This window comes from Podarcis muralis, chromosome 16 (genome assembly GCF_964188315.1).
Source record: "Podarcis muralis chromosome 16, rPodMur119.hap1.1, whole genome shotgun sequence".
Taxonomy (NCBI): domain Eukaryota; kingdom Metazoa; phylum Chordata; class Lepidosauria; order Squamata; family Lacertidae; genus Podarcis; species Podarcis muralis.
In genome coordinates, this window is record NC_135670.1 from 35,575,395 (window position 1) to 35,595,337 (window position 19,943).

The following is a 19,943-nucleotide window of genomic DNA, read 5'->3' on the forward strand; positions in this document are numbered from 1 at the left end:
CTAGCAGAACTAGAGCAGACCGAGTTTCGGAACAATATAGGCTTTAAACAAACAAACACACACACACACACACACACACACACACACACACACAGCCGACCAATGATCCAGTTACAATATAGAAATAAATTATCCACTATGCCTCGCCCTGGGAATTAATGTCAAAGTATTTTAAATAAATAAATAAATAAAGCAAGCAAGCAAGCAAGCAAGCAAGGTTTGGGGTGCAGGTTCATGACATGTTTGGATAACTTTGCATATGGTAATTTATTTATTTATTTATTTATTTATTTATTTAATGCAAATTCAGGCCAGCATTTTAATGATTATTATTATTTGGAGGGAGAACCAAAACTTGACTCTTGTTGTAAAGACTTACCCTGAGCTTTGAGCTGTCAAACAAATTTTCTGGGCCCAGTATGCATAGAATCAAATAATTGTAGAGTTGGAAGGAACGCCAGTGGCCATCCTCCTCTTTTGCTGTTGTTAAGAAAATTGAGAACCTCTTATAGGAATAACTAGCAGCCTCATGCCCAGGAATTCTAACACACCAACAATGTACAGTGGTACCTTGGTTTAAGAACAGCTTTGTTTATGAACAAGTTGGATGAAGAACGCTTCAAACCCGGAAGTAGGCGTTTTGGTTTGTGAACTTTGCCTTGGAAGCAGAACATGTTCTGCTTCCTGTTGAGCGTGCTCCATTTGTAAATTGAGTCCTCTGTTGCTCTGGGAAAGCACGCCTTGGTTTAAGAATGCTTTGGTTTAAGAACGGACTTCCGGAAGGGATTAAGTTCATAAACCAAGGTACCACTGTATAGCTTTGAAATCAATGGTCAAAGTTAGTGCAGTTTTGAAAGCTACAGGCTGCCATCTTGATTCAAAGTAGCACCCAACTGTAACCAAACTTAGGTGAAAAGCGCTTGCTGATCTCGAAGGAGCTGCCATGCAAAATTTGGTTCCAATATCTTAAGAGGTGTCCAAAAATGAGTAAGATACTTTCTAAAGAAACAATAGCTTGGTTGCAAGAGCATGTGACTCTTAATTTCAGGGTCATGGGTTGAAACCTCATGTTGGGCAAAAGATTCCTGCATTGCAGGGGGTTGGACTAGATGACGCTTGTGGTCCCTTCCAACTCTACAATTCTATGGTTCTATGACCGTGGTGGACAGTGAAAACCTTTGTGTGTATGTCAGCATGTCCTTACTTCTATGTTTTTCTCCATCCAGCAAAACAGCAACAGGACGGTGAATGTTCTCCTTGCTCCTCTGAGTGTCGCTTCTTTATATAGCTGTTGTTATTGCACATGAAATAGTTGTCACAGACAGCCATGCGTCAGCTAGTCTAGCACACCAGAAGCTGCCAGCCGGGTAATGGCCTTGTGACTTGACTTGCTGCTCCAGGGCTCAGAGAACAAATGAACCCCAAATCCCCACTCTCCAAGTGAAAGGGAGAAGTCTGGTAACATTATGGGGGCACGAGGCTCCTTGTCTGAGCCCCTGATGCCCTGCTGCAGAAACACGCACAATAACGTCTACCCAGTTCACAGACCAAACATCTCCAAGAAATCTGCTTTATTTAACTCAGGCGTGCGAAGTTCATCTTCTGAAGTTTGCATTGGGCTTGTGCCCTTTCACTAATTAAATTTAATTAGAAAGCCTTATGGGACTTCTTTCTTTCTTCTTCTTCTTCTTTTTTTAAAAAAACCCATCTCTGAGTGAGGATGCTTCAATGTCTGGGTGATTGTGTATGTATGTGTGTGAGCATTCCTCATTTCCTCCTGAAATGTTAATTAGAAGGAGAACATGTTAGGTTTGGGGAGTGAAAGCTGTCTTGCAAACCCATAGATAAACAGATTGATTTAATTTTAATCTGCTTTCATGGTGATGCATAATGATAACTGGTTTCTGTCTCGCAGGGCTGGAGAAAGCGCAGACCTTAATAAGAATTTGTGGGTATATTATTCAGCTTTAAATGACTTACGTTTTGCTAGATCGCTCCCCGTAAATTATGCCAAGTCCACAAGGAAGTTGGAGACTTTAAACTGTTTTTTCTCTCTTCTATTTACGCTTTTCCATCAAGAAAGTGTAACCCAGAAAAACTTGGAGTGTCAGAGGATCCAAAGTCATCTAATGTCTATACGAAGTACCCATGTACACAAGGAAAGCATTTCTGCCCCCAGCTCCCATGGTGGCATCCTTCTGCACTGTAGCTGAGTCCATTGCAGAAGGTCTTCTGATCTCCAGGGGGTTGGGTAGGCACTGGAAGCTGTCTTATACCAGGTTAGACTATTTTATAGAATTATAGAAATGTAGGGTTGGAATGGACCCCAGGAATTACAGCTGACAGATGGCCATTCAATCTCTGCTTAAAAACATTCAACAGAGGAGAACCCATCAGGCCATTCCACTGTTGAACAGCTCTTCCCATCAGAACGTTATTCCTAGTGTTTAGTTGGAATCTCCTTTCTTGTAATTTGAATCCATTGGTTCAGGTCCTACCCTCCAGAGCAACAGAGAACAAACTTATCTTCCATGTGTCAGCCCCTCAGATATTTGAAGACAGCTATCACCTCTTAGTTCCTCATAAGTTTTGGTTTCCACACCATGGATCATCTTGGCCTCCCTCTTCTGCACATGTTCCAGCTTGTCAATATCCTTCTTAAAATGTGGCACACAGAACTGGACACAGAGCACAGTTCTCTTTCCAGAACAGACAATTTGTTCATCTAACTGGCAGTGGCTATCTGGACTCACATAAGAGCCCCACTGGATCGGGTGAAAGGCCCATCTAATTGGACCCTCCCTTTTTCCACAGAGGCCACCCAGATGCCTCTGGGATGCATACAAGCAAGACCTGAGCACAAGATCATTCTCTCTACTTGAGGTTCCCAGCTACTGTTAGTCAGCAGTCTACTGCCTCTGCCAGTGGTGGGAGAAACATAATTATCATGACTAGTTAACATTGATAGCTTTATCCTCCATAAAGATAAGTCAGAGGTGGGTATTTCACACCATGAATTGCCTGCTACTTTAAACTGGAGAGGCCAGGGATTGAACCCTGAGACCTTTTGCATGTGACCCCTTCCCCAAGTGGGGTTGCAGAGACTTGGTTCTGTTGCGTCCCAATTGAGGTGTCTTTTACAGATCTTTGCCAACTTCTTTATGTGCTTTTGATAGTAACTCGACTTTGGGGAGGGGATGATGGCAGTGAGTGGTCTCTGGCCACTGTATGCCTCCTGATGCATATTATAGCACCAGCATTGCCTTGCAGGATCACAGCAAGCTCCACCTGGCTCAGTATCCTTTCTCCAACAGCAGACAGCCACAATTCCAGCGTCAGCCCACCAGCAGTATATTGTACATGCAGATGGGCCCAGACATGTGCCCAACCATACTGGGTGCTGATGCCAAGTGTGCTGGTCCTGTGGGTTACCCGAGAGGTGGGGTCCAAGTCCGGTCCGTGGTCAAAGGTTCATGTGGAGGCAGTCCATAGTAGCTGAAGCTGGGTGCAGGGCAGGGAGCCAGGTGAAGTGTTATGTACTGAGTTGAATAGGATCCAAACTGCAGCAGTTTGATTGGTCCTAGAACAATAGGATCCGAAAGGCAGCAGTCTGATTGGTCCTAGAACAATAGGATTCAGAATGCAGCAGTCTGATTGGTCCTAGAACAATGCAGCAGTATGATTGGTTGGCAGGAACTACCCAATCATGCTCCAGATAGAAGTGAATCCACAACCTGATTGGCTTACAGTAGAATTCCGGAATTAGCCAATCATGTGCAGCCCATTGTGTAAATAATGTATATAAAGCAGATACTTCGAGGGGACTTTCATTCATTCCTCCTCACCACTATGAGCTGAATAAAGAGCATGAAATCACTTTGCGACTCTGAGTATATTTCATGAAGTCAGGAACCAGCTTGCAAGCAGGGAGCCGGGGTGGGTCAGGAGCTCAGGCAGGAAAGCAGGACAGGGTTCAGGCAGGAACTAGCAACCAACAATATTGCTCCTGCAACTTGGAACTGGGGCTGGCTGGCTTTTATCTGCCCTGAGGCATAGGACGGCCCCGATCCTCTGGTGACTCACCTCTCCTGGCCTGGAGGCGAGCACTCCTCCTACAGGAACTTAGTTCCCTCCACCTCTCTGCCCTGAGCCTCTGCAGCTCAGGAGAGGCTGGACCCAGAGGCAATCTCAGCTGAGAGTGGAGCACCTGCAGGCAATGGGTCCTCCATCATCTCAGGAGCCAGAGCAGACTCAGCTGATGCCTGCACCCGATGATCCAGCACAGATGACGACCCTTCAGGCTCATGCCCCAGCCCCGGCTCAGCTGGTTCTGGAGGCGGGGAATCCTGTGCAGGCTGGGATCCCTCAGGTTCAGCATCTGAATCCGAATCCCAGGCCATCACACCAAGCCAGGCTGTTTGCCTGTAGAGAGAGGAGTGGAATGGGACAAATACAAACAAATGCAATTATATGTTCACAAACCTTTGCACACAGAAAGGAAGAAAAAAACTTATCAACTTTCTGTTCAAACTCTGCTTTGATCTTCTTCCTGTGCCTCCTGTGGAGCTTTTATAAAAATACTACCCCAAAATTCATCTCTTTGGTGGTTAGAACCAGACACGACGGCTCCGTTGACATTGCACTGTGGCCCTTGGCGCTGTGCGGCGTTGCAACACAGTTATGTCTTTGCCAGCCAGCTGTTCCACTTTATACAACACTTAAGTAACAATTTCACGGCCGTTACCAGCCTGCAGTAATGACAGGGGCTGGGAGCTAAAGTGCTAACTGGTTGTAAACTACAAAGAAGTGAAGAGGAAGAAGAAACAAGGCTGGGAGACGTTAAAAGAGGCACGCACAAGTAAATGAAAACGGAACGGCACCTGCATTTTAATTGCATGATTTGAAGCCTCTCCTTATCACCCGAGTAAACATGGTGTTTAGCGGGTCAAGAAGAGTGTGTTGGGAAATTACTGTCTTTGGGAAATGCAAAGGTATTGATTCCTGGTGGCTTCCATCATTGGCTCACTCCATCTGCTCCAACTGTCTCTATTCACCAGGGATTGTGCTTATTTTCTGCTACAAGTCTGTAATATAACGCTGCCCATGTTTTGTTTCTTTCCCTCCATTAGAGGAGCAGCTAGCTCACGGCAGCTTACTCCCAAGTAAGACTGCACTCTCTGAAATGAGGATGAAAGGAAGCGAGGAGACAGGACCTCCTGACTTACCAAAGGCTGAAGAGCTATGAATGCTTTCGTTCTGAGGAATGATGCAAAAAGAACAGGCTGCAATTGTAGAGTTTATTAAATAGGCTTCAGTGATTTTTTTAAAAAAAAATTGTTTTGTTTTGTTTTGTTTTTGGTTATGCTCAGTCTATTAACATAGCCTGGCTTTGGAAACCGATGCTGGAAAAATGAGCAGAGTGCATGGCAGACAAGAACCAGTGGCAAATGAGAGCCAGTAGCATTCACATCATTAGTTTAAAGCACAGTGATACCACTTTAAACAGTCATGGCTTCCTCCAAAGGCTTTTGAGGGCTGTGGTTTGTTAAGGATGCTGAGAGTTTTTAGGAGACACCAATCCCTGCCCTGCCCTCAGAGCTATAAATCCCAAAGTGTTTTAACAATCAGTCCTATCCTCTGGAGCAGCAGAAGTAAGCTTGCTCCATTTGCCATGTTGACAGTCCTTCAGATATTCAAAAAGCGGTCTATCATCTCTCAATCTTCTCTTCTCCAGGCTCAACATACCCAACTCCCTCAAATGTTTTATTTTTGTTGTTGTTAACTGCTTTAAGGTTTTTGTTTTTTTAAAATCAAACGGTGTACAATTTTTATGAAAGAAAAAAGATAGTAAAGAAAGCTTCATTTCAAGACACTTTATCATCTTGGTCGCCGGCCTCTGCACACGTTCCAGCTTATTAGTAGAGGACCACAGGTTCCTCGTTATGGGTCTATGATGAGTGAGCCCAAGGGAAATGGGCATAGAATTAGGGGTTACCATGGCCACTGGTCCCATCACCTCCTGGCAAATAGAAGGGGAAGAAATGGAGGCAGTGAGAGATTTTACTTTCTTGGGCTCCATGATCACTGCAGATGGTGACAGCAGTCACGAAATTAAAAGACGCCTGCTTCTTGGGAGAAAAGCAATGACAAACCTAAACAGCATCTTAAAAAGCAGAGACATCACCTTGCTGACAAAGGTCTGTATAGTTAAAGCTATGGTTTTCCTAGTAGTGATGTATGGAAGTGAGAGCTGGACCATCAAGAAGGCTGATTGCCGAAGAATTGATCCTTTTGAATTTTGGTGCTGGAGGAGACTCTTGAGAGGCCCATGGACTGCAAGAAGATCAAACCTATCCATTTTGAAAGAAATCAGCCCTGAGTGCTCACTGGAAGGACAGATACTGAGGTTGAGGCTCCAATACTTTGGCCACCTCATGAGAAGAGAAGACTCCCTGGAAAAGACAGTGATCTTGGGGAAGACTGAGGGCGCAAGGAGAAGGGGATGACAGAGGACAAGATGGTTGGACAGTGTTCTCGAAGCTACCAGCATGAGTTTGACCAAGCTGCTGGAGGCAGTGGAAGACAGGAGTGCCTGGCGAGCTCTGGTCCATGGGGTCACAAAGAGTCGGACACGACTAAACGACTAAACAACAATCCAGAAGTAGAAATAGAGATTGGGGGTAATCTTTGTCTCATAGCCCTTCATCCTGCCTTCCTCTCCTCTCCGCTTTCCCCAGCAGAGCACAAGACTAGCAGGCTCTTTTTATTTAAGCATTTGCAAGTCTGATTTACTGCTGGAGCATGCAGGTGCTTCTCTTCCTGACATACGTGCAAGGTTATCTGGTTTGCCCTGAATGCCCATAGCAAATTCCTCCACTCTCTAGTTTACGAAGAGACTTGTGAGATTGTGCAGAAAAGCTCTAGGGGAAATGTAAACTAGGTAGACCTGAAAATCTGTACCTGACAGGAATCTCTTGCTGCAGACTCTTGGGATACTTCTGATCACCCCACCACACACAGCCCAACATGCTTATTTAATTTATTTAAAGTTATTTATAGGCTGCTTTTCATTGTGGGGAGGGAAATGACTAGGTGGTGTACAAAATAAAACCAGTACGCTCAAGTAGCAATAACATGTCAACCAGTTCAGTAAAAGGGTTACTAAGGATCAGGTTCTGGGAATGCCCATGGAAATGGTTTTTAACATCTGGCAGAAGGCCTGCCCTATAGACATGCATTGTATCTCTAAAGGGGGGTCATTCCACAATGTGGGGGCCACTCTGTGAAGACCCTTTTTTTGAGTTGCCATGAGATGTAGCTCCACTAGATGTAGCCTGATCCTTTGCTGATCTTCAATTCAAAGGCACATGCAAGATTAAGATTGTTCTCTTCTAGGTAGGGATGGCGGATCAATATGATTCGGTTCACCTGCAAAGCTGCACTTGATTAATTTGCACTTTCCAGAACATTGGAAGAAGTGAGACACAAATTGTTAATGGTGTCCAAGTGCCCAGGTGGGTGGGAATCAAAATGATGACAAAGTTGGTGCCAGGCAGGCATCTCTGGGGAGAGAGCACCCCCCAGATTTCATGCATTTGTATACCATCCTTCAAACAATTGGTTCCCAGAGCAGTTCACAACAAGGAAAGACAGGGATAAGAACAGCACAAAATTGTAATGTCAATATGTAATCTGCCTGCCTGATGAGATCACCATCAAGGGTCTTGCTCTGTTGTCCCACAGTTTGGATGGAGAAGTCTTATGAAGCAAGGATCCTGGACCTGTTCAGGGTTGACCCCAAGACTTCAGAATGACCTTCCTCAGGGACTATGATTTCATCCTTTCCTACTGGCCTTGGGGCAATGGTGTGAATTGTTTTGAATGTTATGGATGGACCTTTATTTGGTCTGCCTTCAGATGTCAGGTGTATATAGAGATGGGCTTATTTAGAGATCTGGCTTCTACTCTGGTTTTAAAGTTTGCTTTGAGGTTTAGGAAAGCTGGAATATTTTTTTAAAAAAATAAATAAAGTGGAACAGGAGATTCTTACTAAACATCAGAAAGAACTTTCGGACAGTAAGAGCTGTTCAATAGTGGAACCGACTCCCTTGGAAGGTGTTGAACTCTCCTTCCTTGGAGGTTTTTAGAGGTTGGATGGCCATCTGTCATGAATGCTTAGCTGAGATTCCTGCATTGTAGGGGGTTGGACTAGATGACCCTTGGATCCCTTCCAGCTCTACCATTCTATGATTCTATGATAGAATAATTGTGTCGAAAACCCATGGAGATGCTTGACAAACTCCAAGAGATCCAGTGGCAAAGTGTCTGTCCTCCTACATAGAATAATTGTTCAAGACAAATTGTGAAAACAGCCAAAGGGTAGAATCTGAAGGCCAGCTAGGCAGATGAACCCAATATATGCCAGTCTTGTAATCCAAATGGATTGGGAAAGGAATCCCGTGTTGTTTGTTACACTGCCTTGGCACTCTTCCCACTGTTTAAGTCAGAAGCCGTCTCGGGAGAGGCTGCCAAATGTGCCTTCCCTTGTAATAATGACATCTCTTCTTCATTTGACACTTGCAAAGCCCCTCATGCATATTCAAGGCCGTGTGTACCCTGCTTTTCAAAGAAAATATCAGAATCACATGTCACAGCAATCGAGATTCTAAAATCAAGGAAAGTTGGATTCTGCAACCTGCACAAATTGGGCAAATGCTCACAATTCCTCTTGCTTTGCATGTGTTATCCTTTCATTTGTTCCACTTTGTGCAATTTATTCTGATGCTTTGAGGAGGTGAGGATCCAGGCCAAGCTTGGGGAGATTGTGGTGCTTTGGATGGTGTTGGGTTACCACCATCCATAGCCATCTGCCCATCTGGCTGGGGCTGGTGGAAGTTGATCTTCATTTTGGAGGTTACATGTTTCTGATGCCTGATCTAAAAACTACAACCCTCTGCCCTTCCCAGATGCTGGGGATGGAGCTCAATGGTTGAGCGCCTATTTTGCATGCAGAAGCATCTCCAGGTATAGCTGAAACCCTGGAGAGTCACTCTATTCAGTGTATACCATGAGTAGTCAACCTTTTCATACCTAACACCCACTAATGCATCTTTCTTGATGGTAAAATTTCCTTACAGTCCACCAGTGCTCGGTGGAAGAACGATTCAGCTTGTGCCGTAGAACTTCCTACAGCCCACCTAGAATCCTGAAATGCCTACTAGTGGGCGGTAGGGACCAGGTTGACAACCCCTGGTGTAGACAGTATTGCAGTAGATGAACTGACTTGGTGGAAGACAGCTTCCTATGGACCAGCTACCTTGTCATTGATACCGTATTTTGCGCCCTATAGGACGCACTTTTTCCCCTCCAAAAATGAAGGGGAAATCTGGGTGCATCCTATGGGGCAAATGCAGGCTTTCGCTGAAGCCTGGAGAGCGAGAGGGGTCGGTGCGCACCGACCCCTCTCGCTCTCCAGGCATCGCGGACCTCTCCGCATGCAGCGGGAGCGCTCCCGCTGCTTGCAGAGAGCTGCCGGTATGCCGAAGCCTGCCCGCACTGAGATCAGCGCGTCCAGGCTTCGCGGACCTCCCCGCAAGCAGCGGGAGCCAGCACTGGGCTCCCATGGCTTGCAGAGAGCTGCCTGTTTGGGGGCTGGGGTCGGGGGAAGCTCGGGCCTCCCCCGCCCCAGCCCTGCACCTGGGGAAAAAATAATCCCCCCCTTTATTCCCCCCCCCAAAAAATTAGGTGCACCTTATGGGACGGTGCGTCATATAGGGCGAAAAATACGGTAAGTCACATTGGACCAATCCTGTGTTCCATGTTGAAGGCTGAACATCACCTTTGGAGTACATAGGGAACTGGCATCCACACTGAGAGACATCCAGCAGAATGGGATCTTGGGATCCTGATTCCCAGCTTCATGCTTCATCTCTCTGGGATCCTGATTTCCAACCAGTTCTTTCTTTGTTCCAGTAGAACATTTATTGACACCAAAAGTGCACAGGTTTGGATATGGTTTTGGGGGTTCCTAAGAGCCTCAGGTTCACTTGTCCCTGATCACCAGCTTAAGGTTGAGTCATGAACCTGTTCTAGCCCCTTAACTGGGGACTCTGAAGCCTCTGCCTCGGGCCCCACCTGCATTAAAAGCATTTAAAGCATCATCATACCACTTCAAAGCAGCCGAGGTTTCCCCCAAAGAATCATGGGAAGTGTAGTTTAAGGGTACTGAGCAGTGTAAGAAGACCCCTATTTCCTTTACATAGCTACAGTTCCCAGAGCAGTTTAACAATTGATCCTTTGCAGAGAATTCTGGGAAGTGTAGTTCTCTGCACTCTTAACAAACTACACTTCCCAGAATTTTGAGGGGGGGGGGGAGCCTTAACTGTTTAAAGTGGTATGATACTGCTTTAAATGAATAGCACAGATGGGACCTCGGTATCTTGGTCACAACCGGAGTCTGGGGTCATTAAACTAGGTGGTGCAGCAAACATGTTGTATTACCTTGGCTTGAGAGTTTGATGCCGATTTTAGTGCTGTGTGCACACACCACACAGCTAAATAAACTCTACCTGTCTGAATGCCGAAGGATAGCTTTCTTAAATCATCGCCTCTTTGAAGGACCAGTAGTGAGTGGTAATGCAGTGAAGATCGGTGAGAGCAGCTAGACCTCGCAGTCCCTGTCTGCTTGTTAACACAGCTTCTTGTTTCTCCCAGGGCAAAGGTGAAGAAAGGCGTGAATGTTTTCAGCATAAGAGCCAGCAATCCATACACATGGGACGTCCAGAAGAGTGTGGATTATATTGGGAAATATGCACCGGCTGTTATATTTTGTCGAAGAAAATCTACCCCCTTGGGAAAGAGGTACGTAGGTTATTACCAGTACTTTTCAAGCTGTGTCTCAGGGTATTTCTGAGTACCTCCTGGGAAAGTGAATTATAGTGACCCACTTCCTTAAAAAGAAGTTTGGACATAACTGTTGATTTTCCCTTGCCATGCCAAGATCTGTCGGGGTGTTTGCTGTATTCTGGAGTGTCCATTCAGGTCATGCGGGACATGGCAAAGTGTAAGAGATCTAGTCTGCACCATTTCTAACTAACCTCAGGATATTTGTGAATTGAGAATTGGGAAACGGAACACCTTCAGTCTGAAAATGTTATCCCCAGTCTCCATCTCTGAAGTCTGGACCCAATTACCTGACTTGTATTGAATTCAGCATCAGCCAGCAGTGTGGCTCAGCAGCTTATCGGGGCAGCCTCGAAAAGCATATAACAAATAAACTTTCCTGAGAAAGCACTTGCACACCACTATAGATCTTTCCCTATGATACACAGTCACAGGAGTAAAAACAAAAAAAATTCCTTCCAGTAGCACCTTAAAGACCAACTAAGTTAGTTCTTGGTATGAGCTTTCGTGTGCATGCACACTTCTTCAGATACACTGAAACAGAAGTTGCCAGATCCTTCTATATAGTGAGAAGGTGGGGAGGGGTATTACTCAGAAGGGTGGTGGGAATGGGTGATTGGCAGATAGCTGTGATGAGCCTGTTGACGACTCTTACCGACTGCAGTAGGTCTTACATGAAAAAGCAAGGGGTGAGAAGGTGAAAAATGGCCATTTTTCACCTTCTCACCCCTTGCTTTGTTTTGACTATGGCAGACCAACATGGCTACCTATCTGTAACTAGTCACAGGAGTGTTATGGAAACCAGGGTGGGGAAGATTTGGTCCTCCTGATGTTACTGAACTAAAACTCCCATCACCCCTGACCATTGACCATGCTGGCTTGGGCTGATGGGAGTTGGAGTTCAACAATAACTTGAGGGCTGCAAGTTCCTCTTCCCTGATTTAAGCACGTACCTGGTAGTCATAGGTGACAAGGAAGGGCAGGCAGGTAAGTGAATGAGCTGGTGGAAGAGCAGAGCGGGATCATGACATATGGAAGCCTTAAGTGACATCAGGTTTAAGAGGCTGCATAGCATGAGCAGAATAATGTTTTATTGTAACACAATGGAAATAGAAATAATAAAGTTTTATATCTGCATACCTATATATCAGTACCAAGGCTAGGATGGAACTCAAAGCTCACAACCTACCTAAAGCATAAATCTTGCAATAATCTTATTTGCATACGAAATACCTTTAAATGAAAGTACCTTATGATTTCTTACTTAGCCTGCATGAACACTTTGAATGTACAGCAACCAAGATCAGCTAATGAAATTTTGATATCGTTATTTCTGCAGATTCATAAGCACATTGTGACAAGTAATTGTGTGCCCATTAAGTATACTTTTGTCATAGCAGAACGATAATTTCTCTATTAGCGTCTGTTTCTCCCGGTTCCTTTATTATTATTTTTTAACCAATTACGCAAAACTTTAAATTTAGTAATAGTTTTTGTGTTTAGAGGGCCTCACATAATCTGAGCCCCTGAACCACAGTTCCCTTAGCTTATGCATAAACCCAGCGCTGTGGAGTCATGTGATGGGGCATTCTGCCCTCTTCCAAACCTGGCACAGAAACCAAGTGATGTATCAGCGGAGAGAAACCTCCTCCTTCCACACCTAGCACAGTAATGCAAGAGGTTACTGAGGGAGGCGAGGTCCCCACTGGGACTGGAAGGGCAGAAGATAGTGGAGCCAGAGCCAATCACAGAAGGAATCAACCAATTTTACTGCTGTCCCCCTCCTCCTGTTGAGTTCTGCAAGAGCAAAACTGGCACTAAGGGGCAGGAGGAAGCCAGCAGCCAGGGCTACCTGCTGAGGTTGTGGTTAAATAAGAAGGCAGGCAGGTGGGAATTGGCTGAGTGTGGTGGGGCAGTTCCCCATTTCCCATAACAGACCAGCCTCTACTGCATCAGGACTATCCACCACTGCTCTGCCAGCCTCCAGCAGGCTAGTAGAAAATGTTGAAGACTTTGAGGGATTCTTTAGGACGCTCCGTTGGGGTTGGGAAGGTTCTTCTGGGGTATGTTGACATTTTGTGTGGGCTTACAGTGAAGCACGTGAGCTGAGCATGTGCTGTTGAATGTGCCTCAGAATCCTCTGCAATGTGTAAGGCTTTGCCAGAGGTCAAGCTCACATGAAAATTGGTCCCTTGGCCATTTAGAAAGTTGCTTGGGAGAAGCCACCACTGTAAACATTGTTTGTCAAAGGTCAGATTTGTTTTCACATCTTTGGAACCTTTTTATTCATAGTAGATCTTTCTTTCTTTCTTTCTTTCTTTCTTTCTTTCTTTCTTTCTTTCTTTCTTTCTTTCTTTCTTTCTTTCTTTCTACATTGTGAAGTTCTACATCATGCTCATCAAATATATGCAGCAGATGTATCTTTGGGGGTGGAGAGGGAGGGGTAGATTTTGGGTTGTATTCAATGCCAGTCCTACTCAGAGTAGATCCATCACTAACCTATGCTCATTATGTTCAGGGGGCCTACTCTCAGTTGAAGTTAGTTGGCTATGATCTAAGGATGCTATCATTTTGAGTTGGTTTATAATATTATTATTTTGCTTATTGTGCTGTATGCGTATCAAAGAGGAATGTATTATTTTATTTTTTTAAAGCCATCTCAATCGCCTAAAGGAACTAGGAAAAGGCAGAAGGCTGTGTGTGTGTGTGTGTGTGTGTGTGTGTGTGTGTGTGTTTTAAAAAGGGAGCTTTGAATTTTGTCCAACCCTCTTGTTCAGTCTCTTCAAATTACTGGAGAGCTTTAAAGATGAGCGTCTTGCTAATTACTACCCTTGGTTTGTATCCTGAACTTTCCAGGGGGAATTAAAAAAGAAAGAAAGAAGGCTTTACACGCTTCATTCCGCCGTTCTTGTGAGTGAATTTTTAATCCACATTCAGAGACTTAGAGCTTGATTTTTTTTTTAAAATTCCCACAGTGTAATTGCTAATGTAGGACAGTGACCCTTAAAACAATCAGCATTTAAGAAGCTGGCTACTGTTTCGGTTCCTCGTTTATGAAAACAATCACTTTTGTTCTGGTTTTACTAACAGCTAGGGGCCATTCTTATATGTCAGAGCTGGCATGGTTGTTGTTTTTTCCAGCCCAGGGAACACATTCCTTTCCATGCAAACTTCTGAGGGCCGCATATTGGTGGTGGGCAGGGCCAGAAGGAAATCTGGGAAGATCCACAAATGTAAATGTCATATTTGTACAGTAGGCTAGTTTTTGCACATTTGCCTCTCCATTCATGGAATAATGTGCAATATTATTATCAGCAATGTGCCCTAAATTTCCAGTATTGGAACCCTAAATTTCCAGTACAGTGGTACCTCGGGTCAAGTACTTAATTTGTTCTGGATGTCCGTTCTTAACCTGAAACTGTTCTTAACCTGAAGCACCACTTTAGCTAATAGGGCCTCCTGCTGCTGCCGCGCCACCGGAGCACAATTTCTGTTCTCATCCTGAAGCAAAGTTCTTAACCTAAAACACTATTTCTGGGTTAGCAGAGTCTGTAACCTGAAGCGTATGTAACCTGAAGCGTATGTAACCCGAGGTACCACTGTATTGGAAAGAACATCATTTCGGTGTCTGCGTGAGGTAGATTACGTGACGAGAATGTGACTTGGTTAGGACTACCAACGAGCAAAGATTTATCTTTGCCAGTATAGGATGAACAGAAAACCAGGACGTCATTTTGGGAGAGGTCATTGCTAACTTTGTTTTCCTACTTCCAATCTCCAGCCTCCCTGTACAGCACCTCCTACTGGCCATTGTGCCTTACATAACTAATACCACATCCCCCTTTCTAAACAGGGAAGGATGACAACTCAATACAGTGGTACCTTGGTTTACAACCATAATCCGTTCCGGAGGTCCGTTTGTAAACCAAAACAGGTTGTAACCCAAGATGTGCTTTTGCCAATGGAGCCTGCAAATTTTTTTTGTTCGTAATCCAAAAAATAATACTGGGTAGCAATCCAAAAAAAGTTTGCAAACCGAGACACGCACTTCCGGGTTTGACATGTTTGCAATCCAAAACGTATGCAAACCAGACTGTTTGCAAACCAAGGTACCACTGTACACAAAACGGACAAGCACGAATTCATGTAATAAACTTAGTGTGTTATCATATTGAGGATCATAATGCCCTGTGTGTGTCAGAGATCATGCTGTTAACAATATGCTTCAAACACTTTTTGCCCAGGGAGCCTCCTGATGTTATGTGATTTATCTCAGGAATGCTGGTGGTCACATTGAATTTTCCCCCAAGGAGGCTGGAGAATGGGTAACAGATTTCCTGGGTGTTTTCCACATACTTCATTTCAGCCTGGTGAGCAACCAGACACATACAGTTCGTAGGGTTGGGGGCAAAATCTGTTTCAGTTCACATTTAAAGCTGAATTGATCAAATCTGCACTTTCTGGAACAACGTGGGAACCAAAATATAGCTATCCTTTTAAATCCACACATAAGTGAATCCTCTGATGCAATTCTCCACCCAATCAGTGTTTACCAAAATGCATATGTTTGATGAAATTGCACATATTTTTGAAGACAACATACAAAAATGCATTTTAGATTTTCCGTGAGGATTTTTATTTTTTAAATGCAGATTGCTGCAGAAATGTTGCAAACTACATTTATTGTGTGAAAAATGAGGAACTGAAAGACCCCAAACTAAAATATTCTTCCATCCATAATTGCAGCTTTCAAGATACTTGATAACTTGCAGTTTTAATCACAGACAGGCTGCAAAACTAGAAACTCTATCAAGCTTCTTGTTGACCACCAGGCAAGGCAAGTGCCTGAACTTCATTAGACTTTCAGGTTACACGTACTGATTTGTAATTATTTCCTCTCCACCATTCTTTTAAAAATGAAAAAGAAAAGGAAGAATAAACAACAAAGATGCAGAGCAGAAGTTGTAAACGTCCATGAATTACTGAAAAAGAAAAGAAAAAAGAAAAAAGAAAAGAAAAGAAAAGAAAAGAAAAGAAAGAGAGAGACGCTGAATATTGTGGATATGGTCTTGGAATGTGTTCTTCCAAAACATCACAAAATAGTTCAATTGTTGAGCTTTATGCATTCTTCTGCACTATGCCAGTTTAAATAAAATGGCTACAGTCAATATTTTATTTAACCACTCAAATAAATACACTCATAAAAGTCCACTTCAACTTGTTTCTCTCACTTGCATTCCCCCAGGATAGCTTTGGCACTTTGTCAATATCACTCAGCAACACTCTAAGGCAGTTGCGCGGACCTTAATTGTGAATCTAGAGCAGGGGTGCTTTCTTGGTGTGTGGGATGACTGACTGGATGAGATGTTACTGGAAAAAGTCCCGCAAACCCAAAGTGGAGGGCCTTCTCATCTGGGATAGCCTTGCCACTTGGGGGAATGCGAAACTCAGCACAGGGGTGAAAATTGAACATATCCTTCTTAAAGAGGAAGTGCACTGAAGATAAATAAGGGGCGAAAGGTAGCATAAAATTTGTGGGTACTAATTTAACAGCTTACAAGGGACGCGGGTGGCGCTTTGGGTTAAACCACAGAGCCCAGGACTTGCTGATCGGAAGGTCGGCGGTTTGAATCCCCGCGATGGGGTGAGCTCCTGTTGCTCGGTCCCTTCTCCTGCCAACCTAGCAGTTTGAAAGCACGTCAAAGTGCAAGTAGATAAATAGGTACCACTCCAGCGGGAAGGTAAACGGCATTTCCGTGTGCTGCTCTGGTTCTCCAGAAGCGGCTTAGTCATGCTGGCCACATGACCCAGAAGCTGTACGCTGGCTCCCTCGGCCAATAAAGTGAGATGAGCGCCGCAACCCCAGAGTCGGACACGACTAGACCCTTTACCTTTAATTTAACAGCTTAGATGTGTATTTAAAAATAATTGCAGCCATTTAAGTTGAAATAAGAACACAATGGAAGAACATGGCAGGGCTCCTATTGTCCAGCTTCCTGTTGCCACAGTGACCAACCAAACACCCATGAGAAGCCCGAAAGCAGGATCTGAGCACAGCATCGCTCGACCCACCGACCTGCGACTAGTATCCGCTTCTGACAATGCAGGCAGAACATAGCCATCGTGGTTCGGAGCTTCAATTGCCTGGTTGCATTATTGTGAACCTTTTGGGGTCCAAGGCCTGGTCGGATTAGTACCTCTCAGTGAAAAGCAAAGCTGGATCATTTTAGTAGCCTGGAAGGTAAGGTAAAGGTAAAGGGACTCCTGACCATTAGGTCCAGTAGCAGACGACTCTGGGGTTGCGGCGCTCATCTCGCTTTATTGGCTGAGGGAGCCGGCGTACAGCTTCCGGGTCATGTGGCCAGCATGAGTAAGCTGCTTCTGGCGAACCAGAGCAGCGCACAGAAACGCCGTTTACCTTCCCGCCAGAGTGGTACCTATTTATCTACTCGCACTTTGATGTGCTTTCGAACTGCTAGGTTGGCAGGAGCTGGGACTGAGCAACGGGAGTTCACCCCATCGCGGGGATTCAAACTGCCGACCTTCTGATCAGCAAGTCCTAGGCTCTGTGGTTTAACCCACAGCGCCACCCGAGTCCCATCATCATGGAAGGTATCTTCTTAATTAATCCATTCTTAATGGACCAGCAGCGAACTGGACTCAGAGGAGTCCACTCATTGCTAATTTTAAAAGACATTCATCTAATAGACTAAATTATTTACATGTTGCTTTCCTCTTAATTTTTACTATGCCTGTTCACTGTTCATGGAACTGCTGTTCAGTTCTGGGAGCCACATTTTTAGAAGGACGTTGACCATCTGGAGCATATTCAGAGACAGGTGACCAAGATAATGAAACCGAGTCCTATGAAAGAGATGTGTGAATGTTGAATACGGCTGTACATCGCCCTTCTCCACTGACCTAATCCAGGCCAACCTCAGGACCAGTGCCAGATTTACATCTAAGCTAAACAAGCTATAGCTTAGGGCCCCACTCTCTTGGGGGGCCCCAAAAATTTTTAAGGAAAAAAAACATTGAATGTACATTTCCAAAATATAAGATAAAAAACAAATAAAACAAAACCTACATACAGCAACAGTGTTTTGTGTTGTGTAGGCTCCTATGATGTAAGAAATGGGCTCTGCCTGCTAGCCTGCTCCCTAAAATATCACTGCTTTGCTCATTTCTATAAATAGGGTGCCTACATTCTGCATAGACTGGTTGTGTGGCAACATGTGCAAATGGCTCTAGGTCATAAATTACCATATAGCATACGTTCAACACAAAAAACAGTGACAATTTGTTGTTGACAAAGGACAGCTGGATATATAAAGGGGCCCCATTACCTTCTGTAGCTTAGGGCCTCCTCAAACCTAAATCCCGCCCTGCTTGGGACCACCGGCCCCAGATCCGATCCCATCTCTTTTTTTTTTTCATTAATATTTATTGAAGTTTTCCAAAAGAAAAAAAAAACAAAAGAAAAAAAGAAAAGAAAAAAGAAAAAACATACACAGAAAAAGGAGCGAAAGTAAGAACATCCAAAACCGACCCTTAAAACAATAATCATATCCTCTTTTAGACTTCCTTCAACATTACTGACAATCGTTCATTATTATCCTTTTGATACGCATTTCTTCCTTCTTTCCATATTGCCTTTTATTCGTCCCATCCTTACAATCTCTACTGACAATATTTATTATTTATTTACAGAGCCTCTTTAAAACATGCTAGCGTTATTTTCACACCATAATTGCTTTCCAGATAACACACAAATTTCTCCCAGTCTTTTATAAATTTTTGATCTTTGGAATATCTAATTTTCCCTGTTAATCTATCCAGTTCAGCGTATTCTGTGAGTTTCACTCTCCACTCTTCTACCGTCGGAACCTCCTCTAACTTCCATTTCTGAGCTAGCGTAACTCTGGCAGCTGTTACAGCGTACTGGAAAAGTTTGTAATCTTTTCTTCTGACATCCTTCCCTATAATTCCTAAAAGAAATGCTTCTGGTCTTTTCACGAAGGTATACTTCAGCATCTTTTTCAACTCGTTATAGATCTCCTCCCAAAAGCTTTTGACTTTTTTACACTCCCACCACTGATGGAAGAATGTCCCCACCTTATCTTTGCACTTCCAGCACTTATTATCTACCTTATACATCCTTGCCAGTTTAGTAGGTGACAGATACCATCTGTAAAGCATTTTCATCGTGTTTTCCCTCAATAGCGTGCAAGCCGTAAATTTTATGTTCTCTTTCCACAACCTTTCCCAATCCTCAATTTGAACATTATAACCAAAATCCCTTTCCCATTGTACCATCACCGATTTCACCTCTTCGTCTTTTGTGTGCCACTCCAACAATAGTTTGTACATTTTTGACAGATTTTTATCTTCAGTATTTATTATCTCTTTTTGAAAAATAGATTCTTTTTCTTCATAGTTCCTTTCCTTCAGCTCTTTTTTAAACATTTCATTTATCTGGAAATAGTTTAGCCAATCATATGTCAGTGCTTTAACTTGTTCATAGGGCTTTATTTTCCACTTCCCTCCCTCTTTGATAACCATTTCTCCATAGTTTCCCCACTTCCCTCTCATATTAGTTGTCTTAATACACCTCATTTCTAACGGGGATAACCAGTGCGGAATTTTTGGTTCTAATATATTTTTATATCTGTCCCATACCTCTATTAATGCACCTCTAAAAATGTGGTTAGTGAATCCCTTATGCACCCTCTTTTTGTCGCTCCATAGGTACCCGTGCCACCCGAATCTGTTGTTAAACCCTTCCAAGTCTAATAATTCTTTGTTCTCCAACTTTACCCATTCTTTTAACCAGCACAGGCATGCCGCCTCATAATAAAGTCTCATGTCTGGTAGGGAGAAGCCACCTCTTTCTTTTATATCTGTTAATAGCTTAAATTTAATTCTGGGCTTCTTCCCTTCCCAAACATATCTCGAAATCGCCTTTTGCCACTCTTTAAAAATTTTTAGACCTCTTATTATGGGTATCGTTTGGAACAAAAATAACAGCTTAGGGAGCACCA

At 43.9% G+C, this 19,943-nt stretch overlaps 1 protein-coding gene across 2 annotated transcripts in view; it reads left to right on the top strand.

The window, feature by feature from the left end:
• The window catches only part of LOC114586644 (transmembrane protein 132D-like), a 455,854-nt gene that overhangs the window by 159,347 nt on the left and 276,564 nt on the right, over positions 1-19,943 (top strand). For both annotated transcript variants that reach the window (XM_028710301.2, XM_077920813.1), the window contains one exon: positions 10,714-10,860. In XM_028710301.2, the coding sequence (XP_028566134.2) occupies positions 10,714-10,860 (147 nt within the window). The remainder of the gene's footprint in view (positions 1-10,713; positions 10,861-19,943) is intronic.